The sequence below is a fragment of the Cydia pomonella genome, chromosome 18 (assembly GCF_033807575.1).
Source record: "Cydia pomonella isolate Wapato2018A chromosome 18, ilCydPomo1, whole genome shotgun sequence".
In the NCBI taxonomy this organism is placed as follows: Eukaryota; Metazoa; Arthropoda; class Insecta; order Lepidoptera; family Tortricidae; genus Cydia; species Cydia pomonella.
Genome location: NC_084720.1, coordinates 4,740,413 through 4,766,088, shown reverse-complemented (window position 1 = coordinate 4,766,088; position 25,676 = coordinate 4,740,413). Strand labels below are relative to the sequence as shown.

The following is a 25,676-nucleotide window of genomic DNA, read 5'->3' as shown; positions in this document are numbered from 1 at the left end:
AATACTTATATCTGACAATCAGTCAGTCTCACTGTTGCGTTAAAAGCTTGCGTGCGGTGCTGTGTGACGTCTCTTATAAGGATTCATGTCATGCATTTCAATTTACAATACGCACGCACACTACACACGCATCCGGTTTGCACAGTCGAGTTTGTTCAAGAGCTTCGGTGCCGCACGCACGGTCTCTTACTTTTATTATTTAATTAATTAAACTGGGGCATAATCGGATATTCTACATATTTTTTAAATATATTAAATTTATAAATGTTCGTAATGCTATTATAACTAGTATTTTTACAAATTATGAGTAATATCTGACTTGCCCTGTTAGTAAGTAAATGTGTTAGTTAGTTTGGGTCAAATCTTGGATGCTTAATTTGACCCACTTCCCGATTGAGCTGAAATTTTGCATACATATGTAAATCGGATAACAATGCAATATTATGATGACATGGAGCTGATCTGATGATGGAGCCAGGACGTGGCCATGGGAATTCTGTGATAAAAAAAAACAAACGAATTGTGTTTGGGGTTGTTAGAATTGACTCAATGAGTATTAGTTGCCTGTGGAAGTAAAAGCTTGTACCAAAAAGATTTTTTTGCCAAAACCTTATTATTTCCTAAATATAATATCACTTAGGGTAAGATTTTTTATTTATTTAAACGATTCATGTTCACGCTAAAAACGCAGCCTAATTGTTGTAATGTCATAATAGTTCAAATAATAATAAATTAAAAATATATTTCACGTTTTTATAACACAAAAGGATTAAATTCGTATTTCTTATGGTAAAAACTATATTAAATAACATGCATCATAATTTAATTTCGATAGATGAAACTGCCCTATTGCATACTGTATACAATATAAACTTAAAATTATATACCTAAACCTCATATGTTGCGAGCTGCGACATTGTGCCGGTCAAATAATCATTTAAGTACCTATGTGTGAGTAGAAATAAGTTAACATTTACAGCAATGTGAATCATCCATCCCTATTAAAAGTGTAGAATGCGTATGCATGCCAAAAAATTGGGTCGCAACTTGCAATTATGCTGATGCTCTGAGTAATCTTGATCTTATTGATGTGATTTACTCACATTCCGGATTTTGTTATCATAAATATAGTCGAACATTCAGAACCATGAATCATCACTATTAAGTCATTTGATTATATTTATAATTCACAGAATGAGTTGTGCTGATGATTTCAGGCTAACTTTTTGTCAAAAATGTTATTTCTGATACAAGCTTTTATTCCCGACTGTACTTCTCTTTCAACAGACAATTTTATACTCATCAATACAATCCCAACAAACACAATGAGGTTGCATTATTTTATCATAGAAAACCTATGACCACCTCCAGTATCCATCATGAGATCAGCTCAATGATACCATAATATTGCATCGTCACCCAACTTACAGTATGTTAAATTTGCTCATTAAAAAATAGCGGCCAAGTGCGAGTCGGACTCGCCCATGAAGGGTTCCGTACCATTTATGACGTATTAAAAAAAAACTACTTACTAGATCTCATTCAAAGCAATTTTAGGTGGAAGTTTGCATGGTAATGTATATTATATATATTTTTTTTATTTTTCATTCTGTTATTTTAGAAGTTACAGGGGGGGGGGGACCCATTCTACCACTTTGGAAGTGTCTCTCGCGCAAGCTATTCAGTTTAGAAAAAAATTATATTAGAAACCTAAATATCATTTTTGAAGACCTATCCATAGGGGCACACATATGGGTTTATGAAAAAAATATTTTTTTTTTAATTTTGACGTATTAAAACAAAACTACTGACAAACTAAAGAAACTGCATACATTTGTATATAATTTGCGCATGAAATTTAAATGGAATCATATCCACTTTCATTAAAACATTGCTACCAGGTGTTGATCATTGTGAATCATGATATTGCCTACTTTAAAACGTACCAGATTGTAATACCTGAACTACCTGAATTTAACTACCAATAAAAAATAATATTTTCATTATATCACCATTATGGGCAAATCATCTTTTAGACCAAAATTATTTCACAAATGAAATTTTCCGTATTTTTAAATGTCATGTAGTATCAATCTAAAAGTTGATTTGCCCTTATAATTAAAAGAACAAATTAACTCCAGTAGTTTTGAATTCTGGACACTGATAACAATAGATAGAACTCATGAAATCACTTGATTGACTAAAACTTATACTTTTCAATTACATTTAAGATTTAAAAGAAAATCTCTTATCAGTGCAGTTTTCACCTTAGAACCATAAGATTACTATAAAATTCTATAAGCTTAAAAGTGTAAATGACTAAACACATTGCTTTACTGTTGTCTATGATAGATTAACATGTTATCTTTACGGGAGTTATAAAATACCACATTCCGCCCAGTCATTCATACATTTGAATAATCATGTTTCAATTAAATGATAAATATTGCGTAAGCATACTTTGATCTGATAACATTGACCACAGGCTGCCTTATCTTATCTAATGATTGGCACCCAAATATTGCAGGAAAAAAAGAAGCGAGCAACCATGTTTTTGTGTCATCACAACAAATATAAATTTCAAAGTCTGAGCAAGTTCAATGACATGTCGTTTACCTGTAAATGCACCAAAATATCACAAAGGAAGCAACAATTTGGAGCCAAACCAATCTACGAGCTGTCTAACTCCACAAGCACACCAAGGTTACCCAACACCACTAAATAACGGCGTAAATATCACGATAGAGACGCGTAAAATAATTAAACAACGCACAGATAACTACATAACGCGTAGAAGGTACACCGTGTTATAAATAGAATGTAACGATTGTAACGTGACTTCTAGCTCCCTAGATGACAAAACCGAAAACACTTCGCAATCTTATTGCTTTTTTGAAAGAAACGCAAATGTTTACTTACGCTGTTCAATAGGTCATCTATTTCGTCTGTGTTTTTTTCGTATAATAACGCGTATAGAGTTAAGGACATCCCGTCCCTGGCTGCAAAAAACACCCTTTCTCTCAAGGTGCTATTTACATCGCCTAACATCAACTTGTCCTCCATATCTAATCACTGTTAATTCACGATGAACAAAGTTTAAAATAAATCACAGCACGAACACGATAGTCCCTTTATTTGTTTATAAATTGTAATTTTGCCTGTGACGGCTCGCGAAAACGAAAACAATAAAAATTTGCTCAGTCCATCCGTCACCCGCTCCGAAGAATCGGAAAACGACTGATTGAAGTAGTGATGTACCATTTCAATTTTCTATCCGGGTTGCCACAAAAACCGATAAAAGTATCAAAAGAGGTGTTTCTAAAATGTGTGTAAAACATTTACGTGGAAAAGGACAATTTGAAATTGTTAGAATAGTATCAAATCGTAATTAAAAACTTGTTGCTATTTTTTTTAATTCTTATGTTTGTGTGCTACTATTTAATTTGCATTTACAACAGTGCAATTAGTGCAACGGAATGCATTGCCACGTCTTGTCATGTGGAATTTCATGGACCAATAGCAGACGAGCTTTCATTTTTGACGTTTTTGGATATTTTGATTTTGACGTGTACCTTGTCGCGTTTGCCTTATTTACAACAATTGTAATTTACATAAATAAAATCGTTTATACACCAAAATGTCTAGCGGTCAATGGGAAGTTGTAGGTAAGAACAAGAAGTCTCAAAATGGAAAAGTAAAAACAATAAAGGAGGACGAAAAGAAGCCGACTCGTAATGGACCGAAGCCTGAAGACGTTGGTAAGTTGATTACCCAGATAACTTAAATTGTATACGTTAGTAAAACAAGATTATAATTAATTTGTGTGTAAATTATTTTTCAGCGCCACCGACTAAATCGTATTATGCCGGTATGGAGATCGATGACCCAAAGGCAAACGGAAAGAAGGCCAACAAAAACAAGAAGAAAGCTGAACCGCCCAAGCCGAAACCGCCGAAAACCATTGAAGGAGCATTTGAAGCTGTAAGTATTTCTCGTATTTCATAATATTGAATTGTAAAAATAGGACATTTATTTTTAACAATAATTGTCGTGGGGACAAAGTTACATCATTAGCTTCTAATGATAATAATCTCATTTGACTAATTATTTTATATTTTTCGAGGTCTGTACACATCAACCACGTATTGGCCCATATTCTAGATATATTTATTTATTTTTTACAAATACCATTTTGTTTGGCTCTTATTCAAGAAATCCTTTCACTTTTTAAAGTTGCATTGTACTTGTTACTTAAGTAGCAGTTAAGTAACGCAATGGTGTTACAAAATGTTCTCCATTATGTCTTATTCCTAGATCAAGTATGTCAAGTGTTTTTGAAGATTAAAAAAGACTTAGGGCTACCCCACATTGGCATCTTTTGAGTGTAGCGTCTAGTCAGCCCATGGAAAAAGGTGTCGCTGCACAGTTGTGTCAAGCAGCAGCCCTAGAGTTGACAATTGCGACACTCGGGAAACGCTAGTGTGAGGTGGCTCATAATTTTGCTTATAATGTTTTCACATGACATTACCTGTGAATGTTATCAGCAGGCAATTGCAAATAAGTCGATTGGCATAACTGCAGTGTAGATAAGACATATTTTAAATTTCATATTGGAAAAATGAAACACCTCATATTGTTATGTGTTATATGAAATACTTACATAAGATTATTTGAAAATTTGACTAATTATAGAAATGGTTTTCTAGAGATTTGATTGTCTTCCATCATAGTAAAAAAAGTAATCATACATATTGTAATTAAACAGGCCACATAATAATTTTAAGACTTAGGAGCATAACTGTTCAACATATGTATAGTTTGTGCCATAATGATGCGCAGATTTGTCAAATCATGGTCAAATCAAACCTTTAATAAAATCACAATATGGGTCAAGGCACGCAACATGCGTGAATGACACGATCTATACCAACTTAAGCAGGAGAAAAACTTATCTTAATACCAGAATATATGTTTAATATCAATATTATTTTCAGATTGACACAACTGAGCTAGCAAATATCATTACAACCAACAAAATCCGGTTCAGCAATGCACCCCTTGTCTGGTTGAAAGAAGTTGCCAATTTCCTCAACTCCAAAACTCAAATAGAAGTTGAAGACCCAACGTTTTCTGCCCAAGACCCTTTGTATCCTCTGTCGGTGTTGCCTTTGGAAATAAAGAGTTCATTGGAGAAAGTGCTGACTGATGCTGGGAAGGCTAATGCTCAGCTGTTCTTTGATGTTACTCTCACCGCTTTAGCTAATGATATGAGCAGAGGTATGCCGTTTTTAAATTTACATTTGATGACATCATGTTTTTGACACACCCACATACTAAAACACACATATTAAAACAAACCGGCCGAGTGCGAGTCGGACTCGCGCACGAAGGGTTCCGTACTACGCAAAAAAATCACGTTTGGTTTATAGGAGCCCTTCTTAAATATTTATTTTATTCTGTTTTTAGTATTTGTTGTTATAGCAGCAACAGAAATATATCATCTGTTAAAATTTCAACTGTGACAGACAGACAGACAGACGGACTGTGGAGTCTTAGTAATAGGGTCCCGTTTTTACCCTTTGGGTGCGGAACCTTAAAAAGAAGTACACTCCACAGCAGCAGTTAGCTGATCGCTTTTTTTATGCAGAAATGTAGTTTGTCATAAAATAACGTTAACATGCTTAATAATATGTTTAAAAATTATAATTTTATTTGTTTACATCGTGAGGAAACCTGCATACATCTGCGAAGAAATTCAAAGGTGTATGTGAAGTCCCCGATCCGCATTAGGCTAGCGTGGGGACTATAGCCCGAGCCCTCTCGCGCATGAGAGGAGGCCTGTGCCCAGCAGTGGGACGTATACAGGCTGAATTATTTATTTATTACATAATTAACAAATAGTGTTAAGTGCATTCAGATGCAGATGTTTTAAGGTTCTTTCATATGTTCAAATAAAAAACTTTACTTATATGTTCAAATGGAACACCTGTATCAATGCAATGCATGTATGTGCAAATAAATATGCAAAAGCATATTGTTGATAAGAAACCGCGTTATTTCACTAATTGAAAAACATTGCTTATAAAGTAGCTTGAAATGTCGATTCGTTTCATTTAATACACAAAAACAGTAATTCCTTCAATTTAAAACAATTACACACTATTCGTACAACTAGGATGATGGTAAATAGTTGAGAACAAGATTAAATTAAATTACTTACTTTCATTTATTTATTTGATAATAACAAATGAAATACAAATCCAATATCAATCCAATCCAATTTATACCCACCTGCTTTAGGGCTAAGATGGTCGGTTTTTTATCATCTGTCATCATGACTGTCACGTCCTAACAAGTATGTAAGTGCGAAAGTGACGCATGACATGACAAGTGATAAAAATGCGACCATGATACCGCCGCAGATATGGTTATGTTTTATTTATGTTTAGGTATACAAGGAGCATTCCAGGGGCCGTCCCGTACGGACGCATTTTATTTTTTGTGTTGCAACTTTTTTTTGGTGTTTATAGCAGGCGATCATTTTTCTATGCATATTTTTTACCAATTAGTCACAGAAAACGAAATTGCACAGTTGCCATCAGTTATAGCGGAGCGGACGAGGTGCTCACAAATATCTGAACACGACTCTATTGTCATGGCGTTAGAGTGCGTGTTCAGATATTTTTGAGTACGTCGGCCGCTCCGATATATCTGATGGCGACTGTACCTGCAAATCCTTAGAAAATTCGCGTTTGTAATGTAATGCAGAGCAGAGCCCAACTGGGGAAGTACCTTACAGAAAACTGCAGCTAAATAAAACTAGACCCTACACATAGTGTTGTGTTCCTGCCGGTGAGTAAGGTTGCCAGAGCTCAACGAGGGTGCGGAGTGTTAGGGTCGGCGTCCATAGGCTACGGAGACTGCTTAGCACCAGGCGGGCCGTATGCTTGTTTGCCACCGACGTAGTATAAAATATATATATATATATATATACATATTTATGTATGGAATTTATTTTCTGAATTAAAATTATTGAATTGAATATATATATAATGCTAAGTTCATATAATATTAACCTACTTTCCCCTAGGGCAACTAGTAAACGGGCACCGCCTCCTTCTCCAAATGCTGGCGCTGGAATACCCCGAGTTCTGTGTGGCGTCCCTACAAAAAAGCGCAAGTCTACGGAACTCCTACCAGAACCGACCGCCCATTGGACTGTCCCTGCTTTGGGCGTTCGGGCAGGGAGGGTTCAGCGACTTCTCAGTTGGTTTGAAAGGTAAGATTTAGAAAAAATGAAGTTAGTTAAACAGTTCATTAAATAGTTGGCCCCGAATTGAGAACTCGCGGTTCGCCAAAAAGATAGATCAATTTAATGCACCTTAGTCGGCAAAGGATCGAAAACCGCGTGCGATTTATTGCAAGGTCTGTGGAGCCCTTAACTGATAGATTTAAGAAACCTATCTATAAACTGTATCTGATGGTAAGCTGTAATCTTGTCAAATACTTACATTATGTTTATAATATCTCGTTTTTATCTTGCTAATTATTTTAAAATCGTAAATTAAATAACAATATTATAAATGTGTAAAACAAGCACTTTCATGCAAATGGGATGACCAAAATAGCAAGACCTAGTAGTAGGCTCTTCTAGCTCCATAACTCCTTGATCGAGCCTGTTCATAATTTAATGACTAAAATATAATGCCCTCAACTACGCGTTTACCCAATTTCATTTCAATTAGAACAGATGTACTTAAGTTATTGTCCATCAAACTATCCTCTGATAGAAATGCCGGGACATGCCCCTAGCCAGCCGTGTGCTCTAAGTTGAATGTAAGGACTTCACTGCGCTTCGCTTGCTCGTTCGATAAGAATACTTACGGATAGTGAGACAAAGAGCTGTAGTCTGAGTTGTGTGTGGCATCCGTGTAAAAAGGCGCAAGTCGACGGAATTCTTACCAGACCCGACATCCTATTGGACTGTCCCTTCTTTGGGCAAGGCGACTTCTCAGTAGATTTGTTTTCCTCATAATATAAATAAGTCTTAAACACTTTAGTACCTGCCAATATATATAAATAAAAAATTCAATTTACATTTCCATTAACTACCCATACCTAATAATGCCGATTCATTTATAATTTTATATAACAATATACTAACTTCTTTAAAGCCTATTTCATATTATAGGACATTATTACACACATTATTTTTGACAATACATTGACAATATTTTTTCATATTATAGGACATTATTACACAAATTGACTAAGTCCCACAGTAAGCTCAATAAGGCTTGTGTTGAGGGTACTTAGACAACGATTAGACTATTGTTCTCAGGTTACGGCACTTTATCACTCGTTATCAATATGACACCTCTCAAGGTGGGCCAAACCGAGATAACATCTCATGAATTTATCTTAATACTACATGCAGTAGCTTCTGTGAAATGGTACCGTCCGCGTGGCTTAAGTGAATTTAAAAAAATATTATTACGTGCGTTTTTTGGCATTGATGGAAACAGGATAACTCGTGCCAAAACTTTGAGGTAGAGCATCCAGTTTTTTCCGGGTACGGTTTTCTGCAGGATTCAGTTCCCTGTAGTATGCGCGCAGTATCCCGCAAACAGAATGCTCTCGTGAACGTTACTATATTAGCACGTATACTACTAAACCGGGATCCTGCAGGTGCAGAAAATTGTACCCGCGAAAATCTGGACGTCAGTCACTGACTGACGGTCAGTGGAAAATAGCTCTTACTCTCCGACTGACTGTATCGGCCTGTCAGTTAGAACAAAAAGTTCACAGTTCCGAACAACCGACAGGCCGATATACCGTCCGGCGGACTGTTAATCAGTGGGCCCCTTTAGGGGCACCAAGGATGGTGCCAGCACACCGCTGTGTACAAATGCGAGAGTGTGGTCGACATTAGACCGGATTAATTTTGGAATAGAAACCAGTGAATCATACATTTAATGAGTATAGCCAGGGACAGAATATAAATTTTAGAATTATGTACAGTAGTGTAAACTACTCTATTTTTGGCACCTTTAACTTTATTTTAAAGGCAGCAGCACTTTTCTGCAAAAATAAACGTCGTTTGAGTGCTACTTTTATACCCTTCTTTTTTTCTACCAAGTATAAAACATTAAAAATATTAATGCTTTCCTTTTTGTTGCAGCGTGGCAAGAACTATTCCTTCCAATAATAGAGTTAAAGAATTATTCTAAGTACGTGGTAGGGTATTTGAGCCAGTTGCTGGACCGGCACGCCAAGATGGACGCCACAGTGAGCCAGGAGCAACTGTTGGCGATGTTCGATATGGTGAACAGTAAGAAGGGCCTGTCTAAGGATATGTCAAGTGACCTTATGAAGCAATTAAGTAAATATAAGGTAAGTTAAATAAATTAATTGTGTAACTGTTGATGAATATGTAATTCGAGTCAGTGCAGAGTTAGCTTAGACGGACTCTAGAAGATTCAAATATAGTGTAATCTAATCCGTGGTTTGTTTCCTAGGATAGCGCGTAACGATTTTTTTTAACGATTGCAGCGCCATCTGCATGAAGCGTAGTGCAATTATCCCCATTTCGTTTGTTTCAGGATATATACTTCAATAAGAGTGGCGCTAAACTCCAAGTGACCTTTAACCAGATAATAAAGAAACTGCCCAACCAGTACTTGAGCGGTTCGAACCTGGACCCCTACAACCGAGTACTAGTGGAAAGTTTAGTAAACTGTTTGCAGCGGGACGACTCTTGTAACGCGACGTGGAGGCAGCTGTTCCATCGCTGTCCTAAGCAGTCTGCCACTCTTCTAGATTACATAGGTAAGTTTATTCTCTAATCGCAAATCAAAATTTGCAATAAAACTTACAAAATGAAGATTTAAAATACAATGGAACGGTTTTTATAGGCTTCGTGACGTGTATAAGACAATGTTAGTTGAAGTTATCCAAAACTAGGTGCTAACAAGTCGCTGTAGAAAGTATAGGATCTAAGCGCCCACTGTTGTTCAGTCCTTTGGTTTGTAATATTGTCAATATAGTCTTCTAACGATTGTTTGGGACTTGAATAAAGGTATATTTTTAATAAATCGGCAGATAAGTTATACAAAACATTTTAAGCGATATATTCTCCTTTCCGTAACGTCCTTTAGCTACGTACGCTGCGGCGCAAGGACGTTCCATACTTAATAAAATCTGCTCTGTCCTGCGCTGCGTGTAACTGCATCGCCTGCGTCTCAGCATAAGCTTAGCCTAAAACAACGTTTTTCTTTCATGTTCATTTTGTTTCAGATTCTAACTGGGCAGAAATCAGTCCAAAGCTAAAGCAAAAATCCTTGAAAATGACAGTAACTCAGTATAAAGAGATTAGTGTTGAAACTCTGAAAGGAAAGAAAAAAGATGAAACCGTTGTAAAGACCAATAAAATTTGCCAGGTAAGTTCTTATTTCTAATTACTAAAACTATGCAATTTCTCAAAAATAACTCTTCGGTACAATTTTTAATATAGTTTGGCCCAGGACTGTGTCATTTCAAACATAGACTGAGAGAATCATACTGTCTTTGTCTTATGCTAGACTAGTGCCCAAAGGAAGGGTGAGTATAGTCTTCCTGGTTCTTACTGACTGACAAGTGGCTTTGCCAGACTATATTTATAAATGTTGTCATATCATATCGTTGGCACGGGTAAAATTATTTAAATTGAACAAACCCTTAAAAACCGGTATTTTATCGAAATTATTTTTACTGCAGCCCTATTGCCCTTTGTCCTCAGTGTTGCCTACATTAAATATTTATTATTATACTTTTTTGCTCTGGTCACATAATTAGTGTCTGTCATCATCTCTGACGGTGGGTCGACATTTTTTCTGTTATAAAAAATTAATGAATTAGCGTGAAGCCGTGATTTTTGTGTTATAAAAAGTCATCATTGTGAATAGGTAATCCATATTTTTCTATCTGAAAGTAAATGTTCGTGAATGATTGTTTTTTTTTGTATATTTGTAAAATGCAAACAATTTTGGGTGGTAATTAGAAAACGCAATATCGTCTTGTAAACGTCTCGGAACTAGAAAAACCACTTGAGTAGCTAACACCCAACGTGAATAACTGTAAAAGCGTCGTTTTTGGGCCGCTGATGTGGTGTATACGCACTTGGCGGGGGTCCACGTACCTATCACAAAATCTTTTTCCTATTATTTCCGTAAGACAACATTCAACCTCTGATATTTTTTTAAATTTAAGCTCATATTGCGTTTGATGGTAGGTCATTATTAAAGTAATTATTGAATCGATTAATCTCATTAGTTAGGGTGAAGTTTGTTTAGGTGTTTAAATAATCATTTACACTGTCCTTACATTTATAGTATTGTCTACATTGCCAACACTTGCGTTTGTTTACATTGAATGATAAGTATAACCAAAAGTCATACAATTAATGTTGGCTGTTTTTTGGACTAGGTATAGTGTTCCTTGTTTCCCGCAAACTATCACTCAAAGAAAAAATCAACCTTAAATTCTTTCACCTAACATCATGATTAACCTTCTAACAAAGAATATTTCATTGAAAGTGTAATTTTTTGCACCAATTTTAATAATTACAATATGTAATCAGTTAAATTCATGGAATTGTAGTGGTAATATTCAAGGTGATAAGTTTAACAAAGTGTTTAATAAAAAGTACATTATTCAGGCTATAACTTTATTGCGCAGTAAAAAAATATACAGATCCAAAAGGCAAACTTAATGTCAAATGGTATTCTCTAATAGTTATCCTTTAGGCCAGTGGTTTCCAAACCCTGGCCCGCGAGGTATTCCAATCTGGCCCGTGGACACCCATGGTCCAGCTTGCGGAAGATCACTAAATGGGTCCTGTTCCTAACAGCAGCAACAAAAAATCCGATGGTGGCCCGAGTGAGTTTCTGAGGTACAATATGGCCCTCAGGTAAATAAGTTTGGTCCCTGCTTGAGCCCTAAGAGAGAAGCAGTATATGTATACATTTTGAACATAAGAAGCTTAGTCTTAGCTCACAAGTCCGTCTCATATTTGGCAGTCATCTTATGAAACAACAGTTTGCTCTATTTGTAATCAAGGAGGTGTGAAAACGCTTATTAATAGAATTATTCTCGCATGAAACTAGATATTTTCCTGTTTTCTTATACATTGTGCAGCATAGCTAGCGTTCAAGGTAAAATGCGGTATTTATCGTTTATTTATGTAGTGATTCTAATTGCATCAACTGTTGTTCTTATGATGCAAATAGACATCTATTTATACTTTAATGGTTTTTATGTTGTTTTACGCTTATAAAAATGCTAAAAATACTATTTAGCAAACAGTTTTTTTACAATAAGTGTTAACACAAAACAAGAATAATTATAAACTTTTTAAGTATTTTGTGTTGTGCACTTAGAATAGTAACATGTAATATTCTGCCATTCTTAAACTAAAAAGCGGCTAAACTCTACTAAATGGTCATGCACTGCGCAGATTATGAGTAATATTCTCTCGCGGACGTTGCGGCTGTGGAATGAGCTCCCTGTTTAGGTTTTATCCAGGGGCTACTGTATGGGTTTCTTCTAAAAGAGTCTGTATAGGTTTTTAAAGGGTTCCCAACGCAGACTTATTACTCCTTACAATCAGGCAGGCCGTATACTTGTTTACCACCAACATGGTATTGAAAAAAACGCCGAAAGACCCGTCTTTTTAGTTTGAATAGGCAGTATTAAGTTTTATAGTACTCTATAATGGGACTTCATTGTTAGAACTAAATTGAAAGTAAAGAGACATTCCATTAGAAAGTTGATAACAGCTCTTGATTGGATGCTTTTAGGGTTCCGTAGTCAACTAGGAACCCTTATAGTTTCGCCATGTCCGTCTGTCTGTCTGTCTGTCTGTCTGTCCGAGGCTTTGCTCCGTGGTCGTTAGTGCTAGAAAGCTGAAATTTGGCATGGATATATAAATCAATAAAGCCGACAAAGTCGTACAATAAAATCTAAAAATTTAATTTTTTTTGGGGTACCTCCCCTACACGTAAAGTGGGGGTGAACATTTTTTTTTGCTTCAACCCTACAGTGTGGGATATCGTTGGAAAGGTCTTTCAAAACTAATAGGGGTCTTCAACAAACATTTCTTGATAAAGTGAATATATTCGGAGATAATTGCTCCGAAAGAAAAATAAAATGTGTCCCCCCCCCTCTAACTTTTGAACCATAGGTCCAAAAAATATGAAAAAAATCTTGAAAGTAGAGCTTAAGAAAGACATTAAATGAAAACTATAGCGGATATGATCAGTTTAGGTGTTTTTGAGTTATCGCAAAAAGTTTCTCCTTCATAGTAAAAAGACGTACACACACAGTTCATCCCTTGGTTAACAATCTACCATACTTTAAGCTCCAGTTTAGCTTATTTTGACGGAAGAGTAACTACGGAATCCTACTCTGAGCATGGCCCGACATGCTCTTGGCTGGTTTTATTTATTCTACTAGTCTTGCCATTTTTAACTTAATAAATTTCGCTCATAACTTATGTTTGGTGACCTTTAACCAGATTAGACAAATAATCCTATCCACTTTAGCTTTGAAGATTATTTACCTAATTATTATTGGCACTGATGAAAGACCTAGATTTATTAATATATGGCATTTTCTTCATAGTTAAGGTGAATTGTAAGGACTTAAGTATAAAATAAACTTTGTTTAAAATTAAGTCTAAATGTTACTCTTTATGTATTTTACAGGATATTCTAGACAGAATGACGAGCACTAGAAGATTCCCTTGGCTGTGGGCGAGCTTCATCTTACTGCTGGGCATCGCTGGACTGATCGCCTATGATGTATCAACCGTTAATGGAAACTTCCCGAGTAAGTACAAACACTCCACGTTGTGTGGGATTAAGGTTAAATAAATAAACACTAATGGACATTTTTTCTCTGTAATTGTGATGATGGTGATCCTACCAGCTGATTTCGACCATGGAGACCACTTTGACTCCTAGTTAGCTTCACTCATGGCCTGAAGATGGCTGATGTAGCCGATCTTCGAGGTGAAGCATCGCGCACATTGAGAGCATCATGTCAGCCACTTAGTCGTAGTACATGGCAGCAGGCTGGCGTGTTTTCAGCTCGTCGAGATCAAATTTACGTTGCTCCTCGAAATCGCATGCTTTGTCGTGCACCAGCCTGCGCCACTCAGGACGCTGTGCTGCTAAACCTTCCCACTTGGATTGGATAGAATTTTGCGCCTTCTTCTACTGAGTAAGTTGGTTTGCCAGATTATAAATAGGCTATTTAAAAAAAAAAAGTATAAAGGAACAGGCAGTCCATGGACCAACTTCCTTCAAGGATTGTCGAATGGGTCAACACCGTCCAACTCTACCCTGAAGGGTAAATGTACTAGTGTTTTTTTTTTTTTAATTTATTTATCCAAAAAAAGTTGGTACAATATATATTTACATAATATTTCGCCAAACATAACGTTTATCGGCGAATGTTGCACTCACTTACAGTTTTTGTGTACCCGATCTTATCTTATGTACTATTTATTTATCTAAGTATTTATGAATATGACTTATTCTAAGTATTATATGTATGTATGTAGGTGTGTATTGTTTTTCTTATCTGAAAAAACTAGTTGCCCAAGCTTGGGATCTTTTTATATATTTTATTTATTTATTTTTAAGTTGAGGCACGTTTTGAGTTGAGGTATTTAGTAGCAACTTTTTCAGTTTCGTTTTAAACACGTTTTTGCTGCTACACTCGTCTTCAAAGGAAATTTTGTTAAAAATTCGCGGTGTGAGATAGCTGCGCGTTCGTTCACCATAGTAGTTGTTGGCGGTGGGCTCCGCGTACCTACGGCGGTCTAACCCTCTTTGCGGTCGTGTGTACACTCGCGGCGTTTTAAACTCAGAACAATTAAACTGATCAGTTGCTAATAAATATCTAACCTTGTCATGCACTGGTAAGACGCTTAATGTTTTGAATAAGGCTACGTTATCATTCTTACAGGTTTTTATGGTATTTTCGTTTGTAATATTTTTTAACAGTCTCAGTTGTAAATTAAGCACATGGTTTAAATAGGTTTTAAAAGTACGTCCGTAGGCTATCAATCCATATCCAATTACAGCGTCAGCCAGTGAATGATATAACATACGTAATATTTTTTTATTTACAATATTTTTTAAGCTAATTATTTTACATAATATGGACCTTAGCCTATTGCACACTATGTTTATATGTATTTTCCAATTCATGTGACTATCTATAGTTAAACCCAGATATTTGAAATTTTGAACTACTTCTATTATTTGAGTTGCTCACTCGTGAGGCACCTCATTTGTACCACTCATTTTGTTAAATTGTCGCAGAACTTCACACCGCATAAATGTCATACATCACTCCTCAATTAATTTTACTCATTTACTCGCGCGCATCACACACAGCTCTTACCACTCAAACCATTCAAACACTTCAAATTTAAAAAAAAACTCTCAGCCTTTCAAACCTTTCAAACTCACTCGCGTTCCTCACAACTCGCAAGAGAGTCGCGAGGCGCTCGGTGCTCGCCGACATTCAAATGAAGAAATGAGTCATTGACGTCATCATACTTCATCGCTCACACTATCAACTGCCCAACTACAAACCTTATTGCAAGGACAAAAGGTCCACCGAGAAATGCGTTGTGTTTGTACATTCACTCGCCTCACTGTGACATCCCCTCAAAAATCCTTTCAAAATGAAACAATGAATTAGATTTACCGAAAGAGGGAGTGAGACAGACACGCGCCGTGCTTCAATAACACCTCATCGAAAATACGTTAAAAATGAAACACGAAAGAAAACAAGCGTAAGCGTCCGCAAGCTTACATACATATTACGCCATTCTGATCCTAGCATTGCTAAGTTACTTGTCAAAAGCGAAAAATCTAAGTCATCAAAGAACCTACCGAAGAAAGTTTTTTCTCTCTGTCGCACTTGTAATTTCATACGTAAGTGCGACAGCAAAGCAAAACTTCGTGGTTCGCGGTAGGCCTCCATATTTGTTAGCTATTATTGTACTAACGCGCATACCAGTATAACCTGACCTCAAGACTCATATTGCTGGTGTCATGTATAATCTGAATCAATTAGACTGGACATTGAAATGGTTACTTGATAAGCGATTGAAATGCTAACCAAGTCTCACTGGGCATTTACGAAGCTTGCTTAAGAAACAGTTATCGTTCAAGAGACCAAAATATTATTTAAATTATTGAAATATAATATAGTGGCGTACACAAAATATGATATTTTACATTAGTTTATTAATAAAAAAAAATATATAATTTGTATAGGTGAAATAAACATGTACATTTTAACGATTTGAATTTGTAATACTTTTTGTTAACGTGCTTCGTATAGTATTTCGATCATTTATGATTTTGACATATTTATAGTATGAGAAACTCGAAAAAGTTGTTCGTAATCTTTAGTTGTGTTTTATAAATAGTGATCAGTGACCATTCTTATAATTCTGCCAAAATAACAATATATTAACATTGTTTTCGCGATAAAATATACCTGTGGGTCTTTCTTTGTGTCTTTTGCATACAAAAATCAAGTGTATATTACACGCCGGTGGCATTACCGCGCGAACGTTATTGAGGCTTTCGTTTGTTATCATATTACAATGATATTATTACTGATAAATTATGAGGTGGTAAGTTAGTAATTTCTATATAATCATGGTACAAAAAATATTGGATTTGTTCTCCTTAGTTTGTTAATTGTTTGTTTGGTAGTTTATGGTTAGTATTTATTTCAATATATGAATGTTAAACTTAAAATGATATCAAGTAGCAAGGATTGATACTGAACAATCTAACAATAAAAATAATAAACTGCTAAATTAGAACAAGTTTCATAAAAGCATCAAATTAAGTTGCAATAGGATGTATGTACTTTAACTCCTTAGTTTGATTCTTAACTGTATGTGTTCTGTTGTTAAAGTTCTGTTTTAAACCTCCAGAATTGCACTCCAATTAAATATTTAAAAGGAAGTTTAGCAATGCCTAAATATGTATTTACATTAAATATGGTTTGCTGCCGTTGGAGTTGATGGAATAGTCGATGCTGCAAAACTGCTAGTACCTCTCCTCATTTGAAGTAAGACATTGTAACACCTCATTTTAGAGAATGAGGTACTCATACAAACTCATTTTAAATTGATGTCCTACCCATCACTAAAATGTACCATAGAAAATTTAAAATACGTACTTACAGTAAATCTATCTGTCCGATTTCTGAGATAAAATTCGCCATACAGATGCTTTACTATGGGGTTCTTGATCTTAGAAAATCCTCTTATTTAATTTTTCTTTGATTAAAGGAATTAAAAGTAACCTAGATGAAAATGAACTAGTTCATTTTTAAAAAGTTAACTAAGCAATCCTGAGAAAAAAATATTTTGAGTTTAAAACACCTGACTTGCACCTCTTTCTTTGTGGACTTTATAAACTTATTAATCGTGCCCTTCACGAAGACGTGCTGCACTCATATTGTCATGTTATTAAAGGTTACATTTGACAAATCTGCGCGTCAACGTGGATGACACGAGCTATAAAGAGCCACGTACGTGTTATGTTTAATCTCGATTTGTCACGTTTGCATGTTATAATTGATAACGGACTTTGTTTTGAATGGAATTTACCTGATTATATCTGGAATGAACCCAATGCCCTTTTATCTGTTTCTTATCATACCTGTTGTGCCATTAAAATAGTGTGAACTATGAATGCCAAAGATACATATATACTTTCTAATTAGTCTGGGTCAGAGGTTCGAACGTTTTATCTTACGCGCACATGATTGGCCAAAACGTTTTATTGACCGATCATTTATGCATTTATATTAAGACCAATGTGGAGAAGATCTACAAGCTCTTTCGTCGCTTTTAACTCTTGCGTTTGTACAGTATGTACATAATTATACTCTTTACAGAAGGTCGGTAGAGCAGGGGTGAAGCTATTCCTTTCTGCCCATTGACATATATATCTAAGGACTGGCCTTACGGGCACTAAGAATGGCGCTAGTTCAGTGGTGTCACTCTCGAATTCGAGCCAATCGTGCAGTCTAACAGAACTAGTTGCCACCAATCGCTCGCGTGGTGCGACTCATCAACCAATCGCATTGCGGCCTTAGACTGCACGATTGGCTCGAATTCGTGTGCGTGACACCGCTGTACTGGCCCCATTCATATGGTCCGTAAGGCCCGTCGTTAGATATATATGTCAATGTTTCTGACTATGAAAGAGTGACGTATATACCTATACAAATACGAGAGTTTTTGCTTGCCCTAAGTCGGTTTTCTCTAGCAATAAATGTTAAATGCCGGTCTTTTCCACATTGACCTTAATCTACACTCAAGGGCGAGAAAAACGGGTCCCTTCTTATGGAAAGTTCCATATAAAAATACCCGTTTTCGTTGCCTACTCTAAAATTGCAATAAAATCGTCATAATAAATAAAGTTTTGTATCAAGTATAGCATATGTGACTTTTTATTGCATTTTTTATACCACTAATAACCGCTTTTGCATGAGAACGACACATTGCAAACAATTACATGTAATCAATAAAATATCAATGTCAATCTGAGTCTCCTTGATTACTAACCCAAGTCATAGACGTATATAGACGGGTATAGCTAAAATCAAAATTTGATGAAAGTATTTGACCGTCTTTATCGCTCTTGCGTATGAGTGACAGATAGACATTTTTCGAATTTCGATGTTTGAGTTCCTATGATTTCTTTTCATACGTGAAATATAAGAAAACGCTCTGCGAAGTTCTTCGAAATATAACATGCTGTCAAAATATTAAATTGTATCGCAAATAAAGTAAATTGTAGTTTGTGTCTTATATTAACTTAATTTTTCACCTGGGTATCCGTTCACGTTTAGGCACATGCAAGGGACGCTAAGAGATAAATTAATATTACATACAATGCTTGCCGCTTGGTCTTCGGCAATATCAACTTCCCAGTCTTGCCACCGTCTAGTCCGTCGGCTGGCGATGACTTTCAACCTAGCGTTTTCCCGGCCCAACGCCAGGGTCCGCTTTCCTACTTAATCTTCTCCTCTTTGCCCGGTCTTCGGCATTCTCAGGTTTGAGATTTTTTTCTTCCATGTCCTCTATCACGACGTCAAGCCAGCGCTTCTCAGGCCTACCGCGGCCGCGCGATCTAGGGCTAGATCTCAATGCTTTACATAACCCATGCTTTTATACTTTACCTCTATCCTTTCAGAGAGCGCAACGGGCCGACTACTCAACGACCTAGGCGTCCTCGAGCAGAGTCAGCGAGCATGGCAGAAATCCCTCTCTGCCTCCGCTAGAGGCTACCTCTGGCTTGAAACCAACACCCCCATCTACTACGCACAAGCGGCCGATATAGCCAAACCATACGGACAACTGTCAAGAGACGCCTTCACAGTCGGTCTGAAGAAAGCTGGCATCCTCTACGGAAACATAAAGGATTACATCGTTGAGAAAACTCCAGTGGTTGTAGCAACTATTGAACACTATGTACCCGGATTGGTGGATAGTGTGGTTGGATACACGACAACGGGGTATGAAGTGTTGAAGAAGTATTCGGTTGAGTACTACCAGTTTACTTCGGAGTATTTGAAGACCAAAGTTTTTGTGTAAGTGCCTGATTGTTATTGTAACTTGGTAAATTTATTTTTGTTGATGAATAGTGAGCAACTTATTATGATTCACATTCACAGCAAAAACTGTTTCCAAGTTTATTGACTTTAGATAAGTAGGCTATAGATTCAAAAGAGATTTTTACCAACAGTGATAGATCAATTTACTACATGATTAACCCATTATTGGACCAGGAACCCTAAAAACGCGTTTTAGTGAATACTTTGGTCTAACTCTGTAATGTTCACAATTTACATGTACCTAATATTTTGATCAACATTCAGATTTTTGAATTTGACCCTCGTCCTGATGCAATTTTGTTTCACAGCGGAAATCTCCTCGCACCACTTACACCACATTTGACTGTTAACAGAGGCGAGTGGGCCCCTGAAGTGCTCCAGAACAAGACGCAGAGCGCCCTCAACGTGACGCGCGTGCGCGTGTCGTCCTACTGGCTCTGGCTCCGGACGCAGGTCGACGTGTACTCCGCCATACCTTGAGGACCAGTGCGCTGCTCTCGCACCAAACCATCGTGTGCGGATGGAGGGGCTCGTTTGAAGTTCATTTCTGAATCTTTGTCAATTGTTTGAAGGTCTTTATAGTTTTCAGTGTCCAATGCAATTAGTTATTTGATAATTGACAAGATCTGTCAAAAAGAAAATGTTGGGCCCACGATACGCTGTGCATTGTCTATTTTAGTTCCTGTAAATGCGGGATTCCACCAGTGTGCGGGACAGGCATATTTAGTACAGAAATGCTTGTCCCGCACACTGGTGGTAAGTCGCACGTAGTAATCAATTTGTTTTCAATTCAATTTGGTTCTGTGTCTATGGTCTCTAATGGCTGTCTTTTATACAGCTTTTCATGCATTTATTCCAATTAAAAGTTAATTTTAGAAAAAAATTTGGAATTGTTTAAAAAAAACAGCTTATACATGACTATCAGCGGGTCTTGCAAACACATTTTGGTTTAAAACGAAATTAATTAAATTTTCCTTCTTTGTATTTACTAAAATTTTAGGAGTGAGACACATGCACAAATTAATTAAGTTTTTACATTGAGCAACCCTTCAGCCCCACTTTTACATTTTGTTTATAAAAACCCCTTTACAAATCAGACATGGTAACATTTCAAATCGAGTACAATAGTTTTCGAAACACGTTTGAATCGAACAAAACACCATTTCATTTAGATGTTATTATTCAAAAATCATATCTTTGAACCGCGCCCATGAAATTTAAATCATAGTTGTATGCATTTGCTAGTATTTTTGATGAAATTAAACATTCCCAATGCATTTTTTAAATTATTTGTCCAATTTTAACACCAGTCGTTGATTTTAATGACTGAACTGAGTTTTAACTAATCATTGAATTCGCATAGTATTGCATACTTTTTCAAATCTTTCACTAAGATTTGCCGATTAATTATTGACCCTATGAGCTCGAAAAACTTGAATTATTATGTATATTAGTAGGTATATTTATGTTGGTAAAATCTTGAAAGGTAAATTTATCTTTAGGACTAGTTCACACTAGGTGAACCGTCAAAGTTGTGTTGATAGACGACCTAGTGTGAACACGCCCGTATTGAATTTTGAGTAATGTATTTAGTTTACCATACATCAATATAGTAAAAGTAGTAGTATATGTAAAGTGTATTCGGGTAATTTCGGAAATTGGGTAATCCCGAAAATCATATTTCATTGTAATAAGTGTCCCATTTCCGAAGTATCCACTACTTAGTGTTTTTCCGTTTCGGAATTACCCGAACACGCCCTACTAAACATCGAAGAGCTAAAGTAATTTTTCGAATATAATATTTATGTTATACTGCATTAAATAATTAACCCGTCGAACGACCATCAAACAAATCGATGCAAAGCAATTTGACCCATATTGATCTGTGGTAACACGTCGGATACGTGCCAAATTGGCACTGCCAATTACGTCCACACTTTATCAGGACCTGATTTCGGGCCCGAAAAAGAACATTTTTCCGTTTCACCAAATATCAGCACATGGTTTACAATATTTGAAATGTAAAAAAAATGGTTCAGATGCAAAAATATCAAACATTGTACATTTTTGGCAATTAGAGACAAAGTATTTTTTACATTTCAAACATTGTAAACGATGTGCTGATTTTCCGTGAAACGGAAAACGATTATCAGGCCTGAAATCGGGAAGTGTGGATGTAATTCGGTTTAAAGAATCTTTATTGTCTATGAAATTGCAGAAATTTCACTTAAAGACAACTTATAAATAGCTAACTTAAATAATCGGACAGACAGACGGACATGACGAATCTATAAGGGTTCCGTTTTTTGCCATTTGGCTACGGAACCCTAAAAACAATAATTATTATAATTGGCGCTTACGACCCAAATTGAGTTAGTATCACACGTGTGTAACTAAGGCGCTCCACGGGTTAAACATGTACCAAATTGGCGGTCTATGCAAGATTTCTAAATTTATGACAGTTCGCTAGTGCTAATTTTTATAGTAGGTATATTTATTTGTGTTAATCGTGTGTTGAACATATATACTAGGGGAACATTTATATGTGTCTCAAAACTGTGGATGTAATATGTAATGAATGTGCCGTTTACACAAAAAAATATTTTTATTTATATTCTCTGTAAAATATAATTTTGCTGTAGATCAGTACTTGTTATTTAGGTTGAGATATATTGAATGTTCTTTGAAAACAGGAGGGTTGGTGGTGTTACAGACGCTGAATAAAATTAGAAATTGTTACCCTTTTAGTAAAATGGCCTTAATTAAAAATTTTATACGTAAACGAAAGTAATCTATTTTCAATTATTACTCTTTAAAACGCCAACCTACTTTGATAATATATAAACACCCATGGCCGGTCATAATCATACAATCTTATCAAGTGAAATCGGCAGTCAATTTCAGTTTTACGGCCCTACCACATCAAACGATTTAATCAGATGAGAAAAATTGTCCCGTCTGGACTAGCCTTTAATCTTTTTTTTTTTTATACTACGTCGGTGGCAAACAAGCATACGGCCCGCCTGATGGTAAGCAGTATCCGTAGCCTATGTACGCCTCCAACTCCAGAGGAGTTACGTGCGCGTTGCCGACCCTAACCCCCTCCCACCCTCGTTGAGCTCTGGCAACCTTACTCACCGACAGGAACACAACACTATGAGTAGGGTCTAGTGTTATTTGGCTGCGGTTTTCTGTAAGGTGGAGGTACTTCCCCAGTTGGGCTCTGCTCTAGATCTGGAATGACATCCGCTGACAATCTCAACTTGTTTTTGGAAATTTTAGTTTGGCCATAGCCGTTACGAGTTAGTATAAATGTTGTGCTGTATGAAATTACTTTAAGGAGTCACAATAAAATATTGTTAGTGATTTTTTGTGCATGTTTTTTTTAACATCCTTTATCGCTTGTTGAACTTTTCAATTTGGAGGAAACAGCCCAATATATGTATTCTTACTCTCGTGTAGTGTCCGACAGAATTTTCTCGTGCAAGGACGGAAGGTTGTGAGTCAGAATGGCGGGTGTACCTAAATAAAAATAAATGAAAAGCATACCATATTTTTGTACCTAATTTGTACTATTTAGTACCTCCGTTAAAAAAAATTGTACCTCACGGTACATAAAGTTATCATCAAAAAACAGTACACCCACCATCCTGACAGTCAGAATGGCGGGTGTACTTTATTACGCTATGTTCCCGTGGTTATTGATAAATTCTATAAAAGCCAAATTTTTGTACCTTCATATTTAATTATAATATTTATTTGTGGTTCCCAAGTTTTACTAATTTTATATTTTGCTTGCTATTACAATTTTGCAGGCGTTATAATTTTTCAAGTTATGTTATACAAATTTTTAAGAAAAACGCTAAGGTACAAGAGTTATTTGAAGTTAACAGTTTAAACATACTATTTTGGTGATAACTTTAAGTACCGTGAGGTAAAATTTTTTTTAAAGGAGGTACTAAATAGTATAAAAATATGGTATGGTTTTCATTTATTTTTATTTAGGTACACCCGCCAACGCCATTCTGACTCTCACGAAAGGTTCGATTTGGGCAAAAAACTACCGAACCATCCGGCCGCGCCAAAACCGTATTTTCGGTAATGTCCCACCGAAAGGGTCTAGCCGCAATCCTATAGTGAAACTGCCCCTGGCTGAAATGTATACCTTTCTTAGAAGCGTTAATTGGTCTTATTATAAGATATCATTTTACAATATTTCAAGCCTGGAATCCCCTTGGTTTGGATAAAAAAACAAAAATATATAAAAACTTTTTTAATTTTTCTAAGCTAAACTAATGGTTAGATTTCTTTGAAATTCGGATTATATATGGCACTAATAGCAATACATTTTCAAAAAAAAATCAAGGTTCTAACTTATTTACAAAGGCCTAAAAAAATATTTTTTTTTGTTTAATTTTTTTTTTTATTATTTACAAGAGGGCGACAACCTCAAATTTTAGGTATTTAATGCACAATACAATATTGTATGAAATATATTTTTTTCATAAAAATCCATCAGTGGCAACAAGATAAAAATGTCTTACTAACTAATGCAGGCCATTCGTCTTACGACCATTAATCATAAAATATAGATACATTCTCGGCATATGTCTAAGAAGGTATATAGATGCTTCATAAAGTATGATGGCGAAAAGAGGGGCATTTTTACCTTGTTGCCACAAATGGATTTTTATGAAAAAAAAACATTTCATACAATATTGTATTGTGCATTAAATACCTAAAAATTGAGGTTGTCGCCCTCTTGTAAGTAATAAAAAAAAATTTTTAAACAAAAAAATATATTTTTTTAGGCCATTGTAAATAAGTTAGAACCTTGATTTTTTTTTTGTAAATGTATTGCTATTAGTGCCATGTATAATCCGAATTAAAAAAAAATCTAACCATTAGTTTAGCTTAGAAAAATTAAAAAAGATTTTATATATTTTTGTTTTTTTTATCCAAACCAAGGGGATTCCAGGCTTGAAATATTGTAAAATGATATCTTATAATAAGACCAATTAACTCTTCTAAGAAAGGTATACATTTCAGCCAGGGGCAGTTTCACTATAGGATTGCGGCTAGACCCTTTCTGTTTCGGCATTTAATCAGGCCTGAGGGCCTACCGCGAACCACGTTCGACGTGATGCCTCTCGGTCGCACTTGTAAATTCGTACGTAAGCGTGACAGGGAGGCAACACGTCGAACGTCGTTCGCGGTAGGCCCTCTGATTTCGGGCCCGAGAAAGAGTATTTTTCCGTTTCACCAAATATCAGCACATCGTTTACAATATTTGAAATGTAAAAAAAATATTCATATTCAAACATTGAACATTTTGGGCAGTATTTTTTACATGTCAAATATTGTTAACAATGTGCTGATATTCCGTGAAACGGAAAAAGATTATCAGGCCCGAAATCGAGACTGATATCGGTTAGTGTGGATGTAAATGGCGCTTTAGGCCGTAACTAGAGAAAAACCGAACCTCGGCAAAAAAAATCGGTTTCAGTCTCAAGCGCCAGTAACATCCACACTTCTGGATTTCGGGCCTGATAATCGTTTTCGTTTCACGGAATATCAGCACATCGTTAACAATATTTGAAATGTAAAAACTACTTTGTCTCTAATTGGCAAAAATGTTCAATGTTTGATATATTTGCATATGAACCATTTTCTTACATTTCAAATATTGTAAACGATGTGTTGATATTAGGTGAAACGGAAAAATATTATTTTTCCGGCCTTAAAAATAATATTTTTCCGTTTCATCTGTAGGCTAGAATCGTACAGAGTGCTATACTATACCGCGTGCGACCGTGAGGGACAGAACATACGCAATGCGACAAAAAACACGTTTTAACATTTCTGACATCCCAATAAAATTTTGATTTTGAATGATTCACGGTTAGTTTCACTATATATATGGAAGATAGAGGCAAGGAAGTTCCTTGCCTCTACCTTCCATACCAGTGTGG

The 25,676-nt window shown here is 35.9% G+C and overlaps 2 protein-coding genes across 4 annotated transcripts in view; one reads left to right on the top strand and one right to left on the bottom strand.

The window, feature by feature from the left end:
- LOC133527839 (protein fem-1 homolog B) overlaps positions 1-3,482 on the bottom strand; it is a 40,885-nt gene extending 37,403 nt beyond the window's left edge. For 2 of the 3 annotated variants that reach the window (XM_061865030.1, XM_061865028.1), the window contains exon 1: positions 2,920-3,482. In XM_061865030.1, coding sequence (XP_061721014.1) covers positions 2,920-3,063 — 144 coding nt within the window. In that variant the 5' untranslated portion in view covers positions 3,064-3,482. The remainder of the gene's footprint in view (positions 1-2,919) is intronic. The other variant, XM_061865029.1, reaches the window with a different exon arrangement.
- A 61-nt stretch (positions 3,483-3,543) lies between these two features.
- LOC133527840 (transmembrane protein 214) lies at positions 3,544-23,075 on the top strand. The gene is made up of 10 exons (XM_061865031.1): positions 3,544-3,758; positions 3,842-3,981; positions 4,995-5,277; positions 7,091-7,279; positions 9,182-9,393; positions 9,603-9,828; positions 10,297-10,439; positions 13,743-13,866; positions 19,284-19,680; positions 20,058-23,075. Exons 1-10 carry the CDS (start codon positions 3,638-3,640, stop codon positions 20,182-20,184), a joined length of 1,962 nt encoding a protein of 653 aa, XP_061721015.1. The 5' UTR covers positions 3,544-3,637; the 3' UTR covers positions 20,185-23,075.
- The last annotated feature ends 2,601 nt before the right edge of the window (positions 23,076-25,676 follow it).